This window comes from Symphalangus syndactylus, chromosome 19 (genome assembly GCF_028878055.3).
Source record: "Symphalangus syndactylus isolate Jambi chromosome 19, NHGRI_mSymSyn1-v2.1_pri, whole genome shotgun sequence".
Classification (NCBI taxonomy): domain Eukaryota; kingdom Metazoa; phylum Chordata; class Mammalia; order Primates; family Hylobatidae; genus Symphalangus; species Symphalangus syndactylus.
Window position 1 is genome coordinate 12,918,312 of NC_072434.2, and position 18,380 is coordinate 12,936,691.

General features: G+C 43.0%; 1 protein-coding gene across 3 annotated transcripts; it reads right to left on the reverse strand.

Annotated features, from left to right (window-relative positions):
* Positions 1–1,710: 1,710 nt before the first annotated feature.
* SERTAD4 (SERTA domain containing 4) lies at positions 1,711–15,721 on the reverse strand. Of its 3 annotated transcripts, none has more exons than XM_055234448.2 (5): positions 15,390–15,721; positions 10,237–10,428; positions 8,768–8,883; positions 2,415–2,542; positions 1,711–1,770 (listed from the first exon to the last, which is right to left on the reverse strand). In XM_055234448.2, exons 2-5 carry the CDS (start codon positions 10,409–10,411, stop codon positions 1,740–1,742), a joined length of 450 nt encoding a protein of 149 aa, XP_055090423.1. In that variant the 5' UTR covers positions 10,412–10,428; positions 15,390–15,721; the 3' UTR covers positions 1,711–1,739. The 3 variants fall into 3 exon arrangements, with proteins under 3 accessions (XP_055090423.1, XP_063469673.1, XP_055090421.1); XM_063613603.1 differs by lacking the exon at positions 1,711–1,770 and adding an exon at positions 10,909–11,113 and having other exon boundaries at positions 2,093–6,788; XM_055234446.2 differs by lacking the exon at positions 1,711–1,770 and having other exon boundaries at positions 2,093–6,788.
* Between the last annotated feature and the right edge of the window lie 2,659 nt (positions 15,722–18,380).

An 18,380-nucleotide genomic window follows, 5' to 3' on the forward strand; every position in this document is an offset into this window, starting at 1 on the left:
AATCTGATGTGGGGTTAGCCTGTGCAACCACTTTCAGAAGATTTTATGATTTGGTATTTTAAATATTTAAACATATCTCAAGGACACCAATGACGACTTTCATAGCTAACGGCCCTGGGACCCCAGGTTTCATACCATCCCCCTGTTTAACTTCAAGCTTGCTGTACAGAACCAAAGAGGCTGAATACTTTCCACCAAAAGAGGATCTGGCATGGTTGGGTTCCACCTGCAGGGCATTCAAGGACAGTAATGGAGAAGTCATGGAGGCTTGTTTATTGCAAACCCATAATGTACACCCAGGCAATGTTGAGTCACTTCCCTGATATTAAAACCTTTAATCCTGACAACCTGATGAGGTGGATAATGTGTGCTGCTCCATTTTACAGATGAGTAAACTGAGGCACTAGGAGGTAAAGTGGTTTGTTGGCCAAGGCCAAGCTTGCACAGCTACCCTGGCAGAGCTGAGATTTTCATCCAGGCAGTCTAACTCCAAACCTCCTTCTCTTAACCCTCTGCTATACTCCAGTCTTGTGAGAAACCCACAACCTCTGTGCCTAAACTGAACAGGAGAGAGATTTCTTGGGCTGATGACCATACCTGTTCACAAACACTGTTTGGTGGGTTTATTGAAAAGCACAGCATCTAAGGACATGGAGAACAAGGAGAACCCCTCCCAGCTCCAGAAAGGGCAGACAAGCCATTTCTCTCTTTCTGCAAAAAACATTTAAAACAATCCTTTAGTCCCTGAAATGTTTTTTTCTGTTTTCCTAAAGAGGTTTGACAAAGAAACAAAAAATTCTGTCTTCTTTCCCTTGCAGTCTTTAGACTTTTCCTTAAAGAGAGTGGATTCACTCTGCAGTGTCCAGGGAGCACTATATTTCTCAGATTTCCTTCAGTGTACTGGACCAGAGATCAACTCCCCAACCTTTTGCCCAAATCCCTTGCATAGCCTGTCATTCTTTATCTTTTCCTTATTGTGCACACAGGGATGTTGTGAGTTTTGAAGATGGTATAGATATCTGAGTGCTGTGCCAAGTGTATTTCAGAGACATTTACTCATCTCTTGATTGAAAGGATACCAGGGTTTTACCACATATGAGCTTAGTTCATTGCAGTCACTTTGGAGGGTATCTGAAGAAAAAGCACTGTGTCTAGAAGTATCAAAGATGGGTTCATGTGTGTGCTGACCAGAGGAGGCAGTGGAGAATCACATGCCTGATGCCTGGACTCAGCTGCTTCCATGGAAAGATCTGGAAAGAGGTAATGCCTGCTGAAGGCCAGGCTGGTCTGCACAGCACAAGACTAGGGTATGTTAGATCCCTTTCCCCCAAAGTTCTGATATTTGCCTATTGTCTTGGAGATCTTGGCAGAAAGCAAGATCATAACTTACATCTCTGCAAGTTCTTTTATATGTAGGTCCTCCCCACAAGATTTTATTAGATTTTTGTATTTTTAAATCAAGAGAAGAGTCATAGAAATGGGGTTGAGAAATATAAGAAATTTCATGAGAAACAACTAATACATCCCCATACATTCTATCAGTTTCATTGTGGTCAAAAGCAGGTGTTTCCACACTGTGAATAAGTAGTTTGCATTTTCAAAGTTAACAAATCGGATCAACAACAAGGAAAAGAAACCAACCATAGACAGCCCACCAGCGGATTGTTTACCAAAGAAGATGAAGCTCATGGCGGTGGTTTGCAAACACCACCAGACTAGCTTGTGTAAATTCCCTTCGTTTAGTCATCGTTCTTCAGCCTGTCACAGATACTGAAGGGAAATGCAGAAACAGGAAATTACAGACTATTTTAAACAGCATGTTTTATTAAACTCACTTGCTGATGCACTTTATGGCAGGATGCGAGATTCAAGTGTTCATAACTTACATCTTTGCAAGTGCTTTTCCTAAGTGAGTTCTCCCAGCTCAAATATGGCAGGTACCCAAGGCTGGGAAATAATCTCCAAGCTAGTAACTCTTTCACCCCAGGTTGTGTAGCTATACCACATAGAATTGAGACATTTTAGCCATGTCAAGAGAATATAGCTTGCTTAGGCACTATAGGTGAGAAAGCAACAGACAGGCATCTTGTAGTAACTTAAAAGATCCTTAATGCATTTATTTTAAACCACAAAATCAAAATACAGCAATCTTAAAATGAATCACTACAGACCACACATTGTCTCTTCTTTTATTATTTAAACACTGATATCATTCTTCTCTTCATGGGACAGTTCTGCATCTAGTTTAAACCATCATTACTAATGCCATGCTGAATGCCTGTCTCTGAAAAGATCTAGTAAAACTGGCAGGGATGTGATAACCTTAACTACAAATGAAATAACTTCAGATTTAAGGGGCTGTCAGAAAAATGGAATTTCATGACTAATTATTTCCAAAAAAGTCTCCTGCTCACCATTGGTTAGAAGGATATAAAAACCTAGCTGCATCACATAGGAATCCTTGTATCCTTGTCTCATACTTGTTGCGAAGTGGATGTCTCTTAATGATCATGTCTTCTACAAGTTGTCCTCTGCTCTGCTCCTGATACACAGAAAGGAAGTCACCAAGTGGAGCTGTAATACAAGTTCATAACTGGAGGGGTGGGTGGCCGTGTCTTGATGGAGTTAACTATGAGCTCTAAAAATAAATACTTTCATTCACTTGCTTCACCATTTAACAAAGTAGCATGTGAAATGTTCTAAATTTCTGTTGTCTTCATAAAAGATCATGCCGAAGATGCTTTCCCCTAATTTTCAATCCATTGCCAGATAGTGGCATCTGCTGGTTTTGAATTTTTCTCTCTTCCTCCCGTGTCCCCTGTCCCTGCAATCCTGTCCCTGCAATCCTGTCCCTAGGACCCCTGCAAAGTGAAGTGTAGAATAATAGGATTTTGAGTGGAAAGATGATGATGAGACTTTTGCCCTTTGAAAATCCCTTCGCCAGACCACCTTCTATAATCTGCCATTTTTAGAAAGGAAGGACCAGAGACAAAGGTTAATGATTTCATTAATGATATGCAGCCAGATGCCTAGGGGAATAGCAATTAAAGGCACTCTTGGGGAGCAAGGCAACTTTCTTAAATGAAGATTTCCCCTCATTTATCTTTTAATAGTCTTGATTCTGTCATATCAGATTTTCCTTAAAGCAGAGCACAGCAATGAGAGAAGGTGCGGCATCCAGGCGCGTAGACAGCAGTGTGGGTGGAGGATGTCTTAGCTCTTCCAAGTTGCTCGAGATAAAACTATAGAATCCAGTTAAGAGATTTAACTTACTATGAAGGGTGTCCTGGCCACTCTAGGAAAATCTAATGGAATATCTCATGCATAAAAGACAATGCTGGGTGCATGGGAGGTGAACACAGGAAGTCCTAGCACTCTTGCCTACTAACAAGAGAATTTTTGTAGTTTGGATGGGTGTTTAGGAATTAGTATTTGGTGAAGAAAATTTTTTTGCAATGCTAGAAATATCTTGGAAACAAAAACTTGATGACTAAAAAGAACAGATTTTTATGCTGCTGGATTCAAAGGCATCACTTATCCTGCAGAGAAGTGATTCTAGTGGGTTCTACCGAACAGGTGCAGGCGCTCACAGCTTAGGTGAGTGCTGCTGAAAATCACCAACTTTGTCATTTTACAGCTTTGGCCATCAAGAAAAACACTACCTAGTAATGCTGGGGCTTTTAAAAAGCAGAAGGATAAGTCCTTTCATTCATATTTAAATCTCCATGAGTATTACACTCATAATAAGAATGCTACATTTGACAAATTAATTAGTTTTTAACTAGCTTTCCCCCTTTATCAAATATTAGCTCCTAAGAACATTAATACAGAATTGTATGGAATGCTACTAGCAATAATCTGTAGCTGTTATAACCGTTTACATATGGGTCATCTTCACAGTTTGACATTTCATAATGCAATCAGCGAAGACTCAGTATTTACGGCTTCATGTTGTACAATTTTTTTCAGAGACACTCCAGAAAGGAAAATCTTTACATTCTTTCAGACATAACCTTCTTGATCACCACATCATCTATTAACATTGTGCTTCTTAATCAATAGAAACTTAAACTTACAAACTAGGATCATTCTAAAACACCTGTCAGATTGGCATTTTAAAATACTCTTTAATTTAGAAAACTCCTGTGTGGCCACTATCCACTACAGTTTCTAGATGTTTTGAGTTTTTTAAAGGAGAGAGAATAATGGAACAGAGAAACATAGCCAATAGCCATTAAAATTTAAAAAAACTTAACGAATTTTTATCATCTTAATAAATATATATCAAGAAAACCTCACTTTATTACAACACATTCATATACAAGCATCTATTAGCTAAATTTTGAACATCAAATGTTTATCAAATACTGAAAATAAAGGACAAAACATTACTAGACTATTTAACTATAACACAAGAAAATGTTTTAAAAACTGGTCCTTGTGGACAATTGTCCAAATGATCCTACTCATACACTGTATGAATGAGACCTATATTTAATATTAATAGCAATAATAAAAAAAAGCTTTATCTTGGAGAAACTGGGAGGGCTTACTTATTTCCTCCATTTGGCATTTGGTTTCTGTGAAGTATTATTTAAACAGGCCCAAGTCAATTAGTAAACTTGGAAACTGGAATACAGTTTAGCAGGAAGAGTTGGTTGGAGTGGAAGGAAGGACGGTAGGAGGGCCACTCTGAACACTTTTCAAATGTACAAGTTAAAGATATTATTTGGAAAATGTAGACCAAATACATAATAACTATTGTAGATTAAGTCCCATTTCTCCAAAATAACTTTCAAAAAACTAAAGTCTTTACATTCTTTAAGATAAACCTTATTGATCACCACATCATTTATTAACATTGTGCTTCTTAATCAACAGCAAAGTTCATATATAAAAACCCACATGCTTTTATAATCTAAACAAGTGAAATGATGCAAAACAGAGAAAAGTATAATGCATGCCACTGGTTCGTGAACTTCATTGGACAAGAAAACAAAACAAAACAACCCAAAACCCAGAAAACCCCAACCCCAGCAACATACAGTTGCCATAGAAAAGCTCGAGCAGCCCGTGCTGCTTTCTAACAGCTCTCTCTCTCATTTCCTCCATCCTTATTGAAAAAACGCCGAATCCAAAAGCAATTGGGCATCAAAAATAAAGGAAGAATAGAGATGTCGAATCAAAAGCTGAACACAATAGTTCAAAGTTAACAGTTTCCAAACCATATTGATCCACCCTGTGTTTTTTTTTTTTGTCCTGTTTGTTAAATCCCTGCTGTGACTCTGATTTATCCTTAATTTTCACATTGGCAAAAATTAAGATAAAGTAAGGCACCAAAAATCGCCCTGTATAACACCCCTCTAAAAGCCTCATCACCCATCACAGGCAAGCCAGAAACTTGCAGGGAATACCCTCTCTGTGTAAGACCGTTGATTGCTGCCCCTAGACAGGTGTGCTTCATTATGTTACATCCTATTTTCATCTGTCACACAAGACTGTTAGGTACAAATACTTAACAGCACCATTAAGCCATTTCATCTTGCTCCCTGTCTTCAGTCTTTTATTTAAAAAAAATATTGTATCATATAGAAGAAGCAGGTATCTTTGCTGGTTATATTGATTTGCTTACCAAATAACTCCCTAATTAATTGGCAAACATGTAGAAATTTCTTAGCTAGTGACAGGCTCCTTGGGGGGCAATGGAAATATTGCAAGGGCACACTGTCCCCCAATTTAATCTACTGATCTTTTCTGTAAGAAAACTATGATATACTTTTAAGCATTAAGTCAATCATTTCCTTGATAAAAATCACCACATTTATAAGAAGCTCGCTGATGCCTACCATACAGATGTTTTATGCAATCTGCTCTCCAGGCATTAAAACGACATGACATGTTCATGGCATAACTTTATCTGTTGTACAAAACTACAAAATCCATTCAAAATAAAATTTATGAGAGCTAACTGATCATGCTGTGCATGCTTCAAAGTTCGGTGAGAAGATGGCTCATATTTTACTTCCTTTGCTGCAGCACAGTTTGTTATTTGGTGGTGAAGCCTCCTTTTTCCGTAAGGACTTTTTCCAAGATTCATTTACACTGTTTCTTTCGTTATATCCAGTCTCAAAATAATCATAAAATTGGCCTTTGCACTCAAAAGCAAGGTCATTTCCCACGGGTTCATGGCTGAGGGGGCCACCATCTCTGTTGGTGTCATTATTTGCTTTCTCATCATTTAATTTGGCCTTTTCCTGAACACCAAGTGATCTGACATTAGTGACAAAGATTTCATTGGCAGGTATCTGGCCATCACTCTTGTAAATAGGTGCATTACCTACATCAAAATCCACGTGGTGGGAACAACTCGGTAAAGGCAAAGGGGGAGAGGAAGAGGAGGATGAGGAAGAAGAGGCAGAGGGAGAGGAGGCAGCAGTGGAGGCACTTCCAACATTAGCATTGACAGAAAGGGGTAAATTTAGGTAGTGGCCACCACATTCTTGGTAAAAGCAGCAGGCATGAAACTTTTCACATTCCTCTTTGGCCATCCGTGGTCGTTTTCGGTAAGGGCAGTCTTGAGCCATAAACCACTCTTGGGCGGAGGTGCCATTGAAAGAGCAGGCAGGGAAGCACCAGTTATTCTGCATGATAATTTCTCCATGGATCCTTTTCATCAAATTGTTTATAAGGACAGATCTTCGGAGGTACACTTCAGGATCATCGATAAACTTTAGCTTTTCTAAGGACATATAAAGGATGTGGGCTCGTTCCTCAAAAATTGAGATGGTCTACAAACCAAAAAAAAAAAAGAAAAAAAAAAAACAAAAAAAGGAAGAGAGAAAGCTTAGAAAATGGACTATATGAAAACATCATCACAGCATACTTCTTTCTTGGCACTGTCTGGGTCTGGGCAGGTTGTGGTCTTGTTCCCCAGGGTTCATTTAGAGAGGCTGTCCCCCATTCTGCTGATATTCCCTTTCCTCACTTGGCTGGAGCACCCACCCACTTCCTGACTCACTGGTGTGGTCAAGCACTAGGAAATCGAGCCACAGGGCAGACCTCAGGAGGGACAGTTCAGGTGGTTTGATCTATTATGGCCCAGTAAGGAAGATGCTGAAACACAAAACTAATCTAAGCTATTAGAAGTCAGGAGAGGAGGTACTTTCAGAGTTGGGGTGAGCGGGGCGAGGGGTAGTGTTAGAAGCAGGCAGAAGGAAGATTCTGGTTGCTGGTTATGTTTTGGTTCTTGACCTGGATGTTAGTTACATGGGTATGCTGACCTCATTAAATTCATCAAGCTGTACTGTGATACTTGTACTTTTTTATGTGTGTCTATACAAATACACACACACAGACACATAACTCATATATTGTACATCAATACATGTTTTTAAAATGATGCCAAAATGCAAGTCATAATGAATATACTTCAAACCCTGGTCTAGCCAACAAGGAGCATGAGATTTGGCTTTTAATGCTGTCCCTCTTTTAATCCTTTGGGTTTCATATTTCCAATTATTCTTGCTTGATAAGAGGACACACTAATGAATGAGGCTCAGACCCTGACAGAATCTGTCAGTTGAAGGACCAAAGTAGGCTTCCTTGTGGAGCTGAGTGGGAGACGAGATGCCGAGAGGAAATGAGGGGCTCACTCCTGAGCTGTGTGGCACTGTCACTATGTGATGGTTGGTGCAAATCCAGTAGCAACTGGGAAACTGCTACAACCACAACACAGAAACGAAAAAGGAAATAAACTGCTTGTGTCCTGGGGACCAGTTATTCCAGGTCATCAAAAAAGCAAACTGGCAGCATAACCTGAGGAGCTGTGAACTAAACCAGCCCATACTGACCAAAGGCAGGGACTACACATGCAGGGAAAAGCCCAGTGCCTACCAATGCATTCTGCTTTGGTGAGCAAGGTAAAAGCAACATCTTTTCATGAGCAAGGTAAAAGCAACATCTAAAGGATGAGGTGGCAGACGGGGAAGGCAAGAGGAGACAGAGAGGAAGATGAATTGAAAATCCTCTCTGCATTTCAGACAACTATGGTCTGTGGTTATACCTGCCTCGATTAAATCAGCAGATAGTTATTGAAGGAAGGTAACTCTAAAGAAAAATGAACTGATATTTCAAAAGCTTAGATGCCCAGATTCATAACTCTATGCAATTTCCCCATCTTGTTATTTTTTTAACTATACCTACAAAAAAGTTAGCTTTGGTCTTTCCTTGGAAATGAAGTCTACGTTTCAACAAACTTATATGTAACCAATGTCCAGTGAAGTGCATATTTCTACTTGTATACACACATTCAAGGATGATGAGTCTACCCATAAGAGGTCAGGAAAAGCCCTGTGTAACCACCCCCATGTGGACACACACGGAAGTAGCATTGGCTGCAGGAGCCAGAACTCAGACTGGGGAGAACACGATAGGAAAGAACAAGTGCATTTCCCCACACACAAAAGTGCGGAAGAACCATAACCCGAAACACAGTCTGAGAAATATTAAATCATACGTTAAAAAAAATTCCTTGGATTACATAATTTTGACATTTCTGGGTAGAAGAGCTCTTGCCAGCTTTTTCTTCAAGTACTTGTGAAAAATAACACAGGACCCAAAAAAGTGACAACAATTAATGAGGCTCCACTGAGAAGTGGCTCATTTTCATTGCTTGGGTGAAACAATTTAATTCCTGGAAGTGGATCAAGCAACTGTTACTAAGGATCTTAAACTCTTAATAAAAATAATGACTATTAAAAAAACATACTTTATGGCTACAGCTGCTGAGTGGTGGATGAAAATCCTCTTCTTCCACATACTTCCTCTTAAAGTATGTGATCTTGGATGTTGTTATAGGATTTGAAATTCCCCTGTAATGTGATCCTGTGGTAATAAATCAGATATGACAAATGACATGCGGTTTGCCAGAGGTTCTCCAAACAAAATACTTTCGTTTCCTTTCCTTCTAGAGGATAACTTGGCTACATATTTGTCTGTACATGTGGTGATTAAAAATAAACATTTGTCTTAATAGTTGCTATCATATGGAATCCTGTGACCCAAGCTAGGAAAAGATTTCTAGGCAATTATAGAGGAAAATCACATATTTTAGCATTTAATAAACATGCAGAATCTTAATTCTATGCAAAAGGAAACTGCAACATTCATAAAGGGGAGGAGTGTAATTTCTCTAAAATGTATTAGTATTTATTTAAATTGTTTAATTAAATTCATGACAACATAGCACACTGTTCAAATGTATACATTTTTAACTGTAACCACTGATAACCAAACAACTTTAAAATATTATTGGCTTTAGGTTAGTGAACAAATGGTTATCTGCACATTGGGATTATAACATCACTTTTTTTTAAAATACAAAATCAAATTTTTAAAATTTGAATTAAAATTTTGGGTAACTAATGTTCTTTTCACTCTCCAAAATGTAGTATGCCAACCATGAAGACCACGGTTTTTAATCTTTTTTAGCAAAACAGACGTCATTGAGTACTTGTTTTATATTTTAGTTTCTTTTAAAAATAGCTAATACTGCACAAAAATCCAAAGGAACTTAAACTATAAGAAGAAAGAATCAGGAAGAACATACTTCTATTTTCTTGGCTTTCAATTTTTTTCCTACAATCCTAAAATCAATTATGTGCTTTACCCATTTATGCCATAGGTTGCAAATTTTTTTGTGTTTGAAAAGTCAGACCTTGGTGATGACCTTGAGCAATAGGATATAAATAACTTCCACAAGCTTAGCGTTCCAATAATGGAACACTGGGCATAAATGGGTTAATAAAGAAAAGAGGCTCATAGCTGCTGGCCCAAAGTGCAGATTCCTTTATATCTCATGGGATAAAGGTGTCATTGTTGAGCCCACCAGAGCTTTCATAGTTGTGAGAGAACTATACAGTTCCACAGGGTAGAAAACCAAAACCCAAACTCAGAGTTTCAATATCTGGTTTGGCTCTCTTAAAAATACAGACACATGACTTATATTCAAAAAGCAGCATGGGTAGACACAGGTTTGAATGCAATTTAAATATCACCTCTGGTCCTCTCTCTGGAGCTCTGGACTCACTTATGAGAGGCACACAGGCAGCCCGGGAATTCCCTGGAGCTTTAGCTCTCCTGGCTCAGAGGGGCACCCCAGACACCACCTCCTGTCCACCAGGCTGGCTGCAAAGGGCAGCGAGGGGTGGGGGGGTGGGCGCGGGTCAAGGGCAATACCTGCCAGTGGGGGACCAGCTCCCCGGTCTCCCTGCAAAGAAGCCTGTGCTGGCCCTGGGGGGCTTGGGCCTCCGTAGCTGTCAGCCTCCCATAGTGTTTGGTACCCAGCAATTTCAGCAGCTCCTTCCGAGACAATGGGCTCGCAGAATCTATTCATGGACAGAACCAGAGTCATCTCTGACAGCCTCAGATCTGAAAAGAAAAAAAAAAAAAAAAAAAAACAAGAATGAAGAAAACAGCCCTAATCAAGAGCAAGCCAAGGGACGGCCTTGGCATCTTCATTTCTTTGCTTTGGGAAACTTATTTCTTGGCCCTCCCCTTCACCCTGAAACATTTTATTATTTTTTCAAAGAAAACCTCAGCAAACCCTCTAGCTGCTATTAGCTCAGCCTCTGTGTTCAGCAATCTGCATTTCATGGGCGGATCTTTAAAACCCCATTTCTTATTGTTCTCAGATTCCCCTCAGCCCTCTTCTAGACAGCTGCTTTGCCTCCTAAACACATTTTCCTCCGGACCTTCCAAAGAAAATGTACTGCTAAGAAGCCAAAACCCTTGCGCTTCCTTTCTATTAATAAGGCAAAATCAATTCTCTAGTCAATCCCCCGGGAGTCTCCTTTGATGAAATCCACTAATCAATCAAAAGAAAAGGGCAGGGGAAGCAGAAATATCCACCGTAATTCCAACTGATGCTCTGAGGTTCGGTCTGTTCCGCTGCCCCCTGCACCCTCCTCCTCTCGTTTCCGCAGGCCAGTTCCTCTACAACATGCTGGGGCTCCCTCCACTTTCTTCTCCCAAAGCAAAGCAGACAGAGAGACACTTGGTAGTTGTTTCCACCAGCCCTGATCGGCCTGAACTGGATCTGCCTCCAGTCAAAACACTGCGAGATGAAGACAGAAAATTGGCTCCAGTTTCAAGCCGTGAGTTGCAGTCCCACAGGAGCCAAGCACAACATCAACGGAGCAGGCAGAATATTAAACAGGAGCCAGGCTCTGGGGCCAGAGGCAGCCAACAACTCTTTACACTGCAAAGCCCAGACACAGAGCAGGAACTTTCCAAGAGGCAACACATCACTGCCCTTCTCTCCAGTTCACGCCCTTCTCCCTTGGGCCTGCAGGGAGACGGGAGCCTCTCTGCTCTGTGAGGCTTCCTGGGCCCCTCCATAGCTCAGGCAGTGGGGCCGCTTTCATGGGAGCTCTGTGTCTTCACTGGCCCTTTGCAGGTCTCAAGGTAGGGTCAAGAGTAAGTTCAAGGGAGAGGAGAGTCTGATACGAAGGTAAAGAGACCTAGCAGCCATAGACCAGTGGTGACAGTAGCGCAACCTCAGTGCCTCCTTAACTGCCAATCCCTTTAGGAGACCCAAGCCCCCACTATCTCACTCTGTGGCTTCAAGAACTGTCACACAAGTGATGTCAGGCTTTCTGAAGATTGATTGTCTTTCAAATATAAACTAAGGGCCCAGTTCTTGCTTTCTTTTCCAAATTATACAGCTTGTAATGTTTCTGGGAAAGAGTGAATCTACCATAGTCTCGTGGGAGACTAGTATTACCTACATGCTATAACAAGGGTCCACTTCCAAGGAAAAGGAGGAAAAACACCAGGGTAAGGCGAAGTAGCATCATTAAAGTGACAATGTCCTTCTGGCTAAAAGAGCAGCTCTTGGCAGCAGTGACTCTACCTTTCACCCAGTCTTCTCTCTGAGGTCTCAAATTCTGTCCCAACCACAGTGAATAATGAAGCAAGACCTTTTGACAGACAGGGAAGGTGTACAGGTCAGTGGAGAGAATTAGGACTCAGCTGGTTTGGGCTGCTAAAACACCTCCCCGTTCTCTTTTAAGATGCTTTCCAAAGAGACATCAGTAAGGATGTATTAGTAAACCTTAAGACAAGTGGGCAAAAGAAAGGTTCGATTAAATCTTTATAAAGAAACGATGGGACATGTCATTTATTTTTCTCTTTGAGTCATCAGCAAAGAAATTTAGCCTACATTGATTTAACAAATTAAGCCCTTCTGTCTGTCACTTCTCAAACTCCTCATCCAAGTAGGGTATCAAACTTCATGATGATTTATTCCCTGGAAGACTCTCATGAAATGGTCCAGTTTCTTAACCTATTCTAAGAGACAATCATATCAGGAAATACTATTGCCAAGAGCACATGAATTACAGCTTTTCAACAGTCAGCAGCCCTTTCTTATTGAGAGAATCAACATTTTCTAGTTTGAAGCTTACACTCACTTTTGTGTTAGATCATGGAAATAAGATCCAAGCCTTTTGCCTATGCAGACTTTTATTTCATGTAAACAAAAGCAGGTTGACAAACTCACGCCCCTTAAGAAAGAAAAACATTTGCAGGCCCCTGGCAGCAATTACTTTTGTTTAACAGGACATTATATGGGCCCTGTGCTGTTTTATGTTTGTCAGAGTTTCTTTATATTTTAATAACTTTTTGGTAGTAGCTTTTTTGGTTGTGAGGGATTTCAGTGTTTCTATTTGTCAGTATTATTTCCAGCATATGAGATCCTATTATGCACGTGAACTTGAAACATGGCATAACAGTATTTATCTTGGCTATTATTTTGTTCACAATATCTAATTTTAGTAAGTTTTTTCTTTTTTAAATTGAGAACTGTTACACACAAAACCCTAAACTAGAGAGGCTGAGTTCTGCAAGTGATTTATGTAAATCTGAATAAAACATGAATGAGTTGGGATTATTTGGGAGCGGGGAGGAGATTTTGCAATTGAGTCTTCCTCGTCTATTTAAAACTTACACTGGATGTTAACAAATTAAGAAGGCAAGTTGAATGTTCATGAAAAATTGGACAGGGCAGTGTTAAGCACAAATGCTTAACATGAATCTTTCTTCATACTATATGTAGAGATCTAAACTGTCATAATTCTCTGTCTGATGAGATTTATAATTCTGCTACTGACGTCAGCAGTTGAAGTCCACAAATTTATGTTCTATTAACATTAAATAAAGAAAAGGATATAAATTATGGCAAAATTTATTTTCTAAGATCAGAGGTGATGGATTCAACAGCAGGATGTTAGAGTGTGTTTTGTCTATGCATGGCTTTAAAAGATAAAAAAAAAAAAAAAAAAAAAGCCCTAACCCTTCATCCTCAGGCTCCTGAATGTCTGTTTTGACACCCAGGTGGATGTCGTGGAATGACACGTCCAGCATCCCCAGAAGGCTGAGGGCTAGAATGCCAAGCTTTTCCAGCAAATGTTCGTAGTAAAGTTACCAGAATTTCTATACAATTTGTTTCTTTCCAGATGAGTTGGGCTTGTTCTTTCCTCGAAGCAATTATGATGCTAATAGGAGTGGCTGGCACACAAAACAGGGTAGCTATGAATTCAGCGGCACCTTGAATCTAACAAGGGGCTCCAGGTCATTCTTTGCTCACCTCTTCTTCCATCTGTCATTGAAAATTGGAGAGCATTTGATTAAGATCATTATAGCAGTTAGCAGTCTGATTCCAGCACTGGAAAGCAGGGAAGTAAAGGGCTATTTCCACCCCCGATCGATGCTGCCAATCTTAAATGGCATCAAGCCCCTGACCTCCACATTGTCCCCAAATTGTCTCAATAGCTTCTCCGGCTCCTGGTGGTGGTAGTGGAAGGGACTGGATGGGCGGAACAAAATCCTTCAACCCTTCTAAACAAACAGATGTCGCTTTTCTGCCCTTCCTGCAGTACACCTGTCTGCCCTGGGAAGTACATTTCTCAGCTGCAGCCCCGCGAGGCCAAGAGCTTGAAGCTGGGTTCTGTGGTTGGGGCTGCAGGTGCTGGGCCTAAAGAGCACGAAGGGGTGCTCCGATGTCCGAGCCCTGGTGCCCAAGGTGTGTGTGTGTGTGGCGGTTGCAGGGGTGGGGTCCGAGGTTTGGAGGGCCGACCTCTTGAAGGCGGGCGGCTGCCACCAACCACATCCTGGCTCCCGCACAGACACACCCCCGGGGTGTCGGTGCCGCAGCCCTCAGCCCCTCCCGGGGCAGCCAGTAGCGCTCTGTCGGCCGCTGGCCGCAGGAGAAAGTAAACAACACCCCAAGTGTCCGGGAACAAAGGCAAGTTGTCTTTCTACGGTGCCAGAGCCGTGTGCCTCTTCTGAAGAATAAGAGCTATTATTATTCTTTATGTCTTATCCTTTTTTTTTTTTTTTTTTTTTTTTTAAACCAAGTTTCCTTCTAAGGGAAATAAACACCAAAGGTAGGATTCCAAGGAAATGACTCACAGCGGCTGGCAGGGCTCTGGCGGGGCTGGCCCGGGCCCCCACGCTCCAGCCCGCAGCAGATGTCGGCCGGGCCCTCCCTCCCTCCCTCCCTTGCCGGCCAAACCCGCTGGAAGCCCGCGGTTGCGGGAGCGCCCTGCGCCCGTGGGACCTGGCGGCGAGGACGCCTATTCCCTGCTTCTGCGACCACAGCTGGGCACTCGGAAAGTTGCTAGGGCCGAAGAGGCGGGAGGGGAGGAAGGGAAGAGAGAGGCGGAGGCGTGGACCAGGCGGGCAGCAGCCTCAGCCCGCCGGGGAGGTGAGCTGAGGACAGAGGAGCCGCCGCCGCCCGCAGCGCGGCTCTGCTGCCTGGGAGGAGGGTGCGGGGGTGGAGGTGGCGGGGGACAGAAGGTGTCAGCTACTGCATCAATTCCTTTTTCTTGCAAACGCGCGCTCCTGACATCCACAACCCCTCTCTCCCCACCTGCCAAGCGCCGCGGCATTCGGACCTGGGGGCACCCCTCCTACTCACCCCGGTCCCCTACGATGAGGGACTAAGCGGCCACCGAGGACCACGAGGTCTCACCAGAGCTTCTGACCCCACCCGCCCCTGGAGTTGTCTCGGTGCGCGCGGGTGGCAGCCCGAGCAGCCCTAGAGGAGGCGGCAGTTCCCGCCCTGGTGAAGGCGCCGCGGCGCACGCTGGCCCAGGGAAAAGCCCGCGCCGCCTCCGCGCCCAGCTGTGCCTTGGTCCCTACGCCGCCCCGACCTCGCTCCGGCCGCTGCGAGTCCACTCGGTGAACTCGGCACAGCCCTGGTGCCAAGAGGGCGCGCGGGAGGCCGCGTGGGTGCCCGTCTGCGAGGGCAGGAGCCCCGGGGGGGACCCTCGCCCTCCACCCGGCCTGGCCCTCCCGCCCCCGCGGCCCGCGCCCAGCCCGGCTCTTACCGCGGGGTCAGCGGGGAGGCGGCGGCCGCAGCGCTTGAGCTGCTGCTGGTCCGCTCTGGGCTCGGCGCCAGCCTGGCCGCCGGTGCACACTCGCCGGTCCCGGCCCGGCCGCCCGCTCGGCGGTGACTGCGGGTGCGCGGCGGGCGAGGGTCCCGGCAGGTCCCGCCGCCGCGACTGGGGCGCTGCGCCGCCGTCGCTGCAGACGGTTATGGTAATGAGCGGCTCTGTCTAGCGAGGAGCGTGTGAAACCCGTCAATCCTGTTTGCCATTTCCCCGTGGATTTCCGAGGAGAGGTTCTGCAGGATGCCCCCAGGGTGAGAGAGGGAACATGACAAGCGCGCCCGCTCTCCCTCCCTCCCTCTGCTCCCGCCGCCGCCGCCGCTCCTCAGGCTGCACACGGGGCGCCTTTCCCGCACCCCCACCCCAGCCCGCCCCCTGCCTCCTTCCCTCCTTCCCGCCCTCCCTCCTCCTTCTCCTCCCCTCCCCTCCCGGTGCCCGGGGACACGCGGGCCCAGTTCCAGCCCGCAGCCCAGACCCCACGCGCTCTCGGGCTCCCGCCCTAGCCCTGGGGGCTTGGCTCCAGCCGAATAATGTATTCACTCTGCAACCTTCCGAGATATCTTGTCTTTTTAAATTTGGTTTAGTTTTGTTGTTGTTGTGTGTGCCTGTGATTAAAAAAAAAATCTGTGCCTTTCCCACCCTTTGCAAAAGACTTTCTTCTCCTTTGCCACAGCAAACGGAGATGAGAAACAGATGTCTTTGCAGGACCAAACAGTTATTCTCCCTCGCCGCCCGCCCCCGCCCGTTTCCCTCCTGAGCTGCGTACGTATTAAAAAAAAAAAAAAAAAAAAAAAGCAACCTTGGTCCTGCTGCAACTTGAATTGGCAACTCTTTCTGGGTGGGGAGCCTCCAGGGAAAACCTCCAGGAAATAAAAAGTAATACAAGAGATTGTCCTTGCTCAAGAGAATGTAATTTAAGCCTTGGAATCAGAATATGTTGCAAATAGTAATTTTCTCCTATAGTGGCCTCAATCAGAGTTTAGTTTTTAAAAACATTAATTCATAACTTCTGTCTAGGGACCCCTCCATAGTCGAGATGGGTCATTTCAGGTGTAATGAAGGCAGAGGCTTGGAAGGCATAGACCTAACAAAATCGGGAGAAGGCACCTGCACAAAAGTGTTACAAAGACTATATAATGTTTGTTTACTGCCACTATGCCAGATGTGCTAAATATAACACTTCTTTAAAACAGTGATCCTCCGACTGTGAAAAACCAAACCTCTGGCTGCCTGGCTCCCTAGGAATCAAGAAGACGCACAGACTGAAAATCAAGGGAAGAAGGAACAAGATCAAGGATGAGGATTAGCATCTGCAAATTGAACCCTATCTAATTTGCATGTTTATTTCTTAGAATTGTAATTAAATTTGTGTAATAAATGTTTTCCATTTCATTTGTACACTTAAAACTTGGGTGACTGACATGCAGTTAAGTGAATTTCCTTTTTTTAAAAGCAAATGTAGATTATTCAATAAAGCAGCAAACCAATATTAAACATAATTATAACTAATCTGTTTTGAAGGTGTTTTTGTTGAACTTTGTACGTTAAAGACTCTCAGAGGTTTTAAGGGTATTAGGAAGCTGAGAGATGGCAATTATGCTTAAAACAGATGAACCCAACAGCCTACCAAGAGCATTATTTCATTTTTTCCAAAAGACATTCCAGGGTTGCGTGCCTAAAATTGGGAATTGGGCATCCATCTTAGCTTTATTCTGAACCATATTAAATTGCATTGGCTCATGCATGATGTAGGCCATTATGATGATAATTTAAGAATTGTAAAGATGCCATTTTGTGCAGTCAAGGGAAGTTGCATGTCCAGGTTAAGAGTAGAGTATAATTTTCATCTGGGTGGGAGAGGAGGGTTAGGAAAGGCACAAGGGCGTTTAAAGCAGTGCAAGTACGTAGAAATCCAAATTTCCAAATATCTAAAACTGGTTATTGTCAAACTCAAAGAACTAAATGTGAGGGCTAGGAGGCACGGCTTATTATGGTTTTTATCTCCCTATATTAAAGTTTTATAGCATTTAAAGGACTATGGGGAAATCCCCATGTACACTTGGCTGTGTCAAAATACATAAAACCAAAAGAAGCAAATTAAGCATAAAATTGAGAAATAACATGAGACTAAGTTATCAGCATGGGTGCACTGGTATCTTTGGAGCTTTGGCTCTAAGAAATGAGGCTTCTGGGAAACTGGCATTGCCCTTGGGTGGAGAAGACTCTTGGCTTTAATGTTACAACAAAATGATATCACAAGTATCAAATCATTGTACTTCACAGCATCCTTGCAGTTCTGAGTATGAACTAGACCCTGTCCTCATCAGATACATTAGGTTAGCATGTTTTACTGACAGCTTTCCCTGCCCTACCTTTAATCCCAAGCTTAATGTTTTTTGAGATTCAATACCCAACTGTTGACAACATGAACCTGTGTCTACAAGTACAAGAGGCAGACAAATGTCTGTGGAATGAGAAACCTCATTACAAATTTAAGGTGAGTATGTGGTAGCTATGGCATGAAAAAAGAACTAACTATAAATCAATAATGAAAAATTTGGAATGAGTAAATGTTATTTATAATGAGGTACAATATTTAATTGAGAACTATGATGTCATCATTTTGGGGGGGGGGTGTGTGTGTGAAGTTCCAAATAGAAGTTTGATTATAAAACTTATAATACTTTGAGCTGCAAATCTGCTGAAGGCAGTGGTTGTTTTCCTTTGTTTAACAAAGAGACTTTCAGACTTAAAATTGCTGAAACCGATTTCACAAAACCTTTTTGTCATTTGTCTGATAGGGAGATTTCACAAGTAAAATTTGACTTATTCGGATTGCTGTGGACACAATACCCATTTGGATTAATTGAAAGTTAAAATTACTGGCTTAAAAAAATAGTCCATTTTTGGCCGGGCGCGGAGGCTCACGCC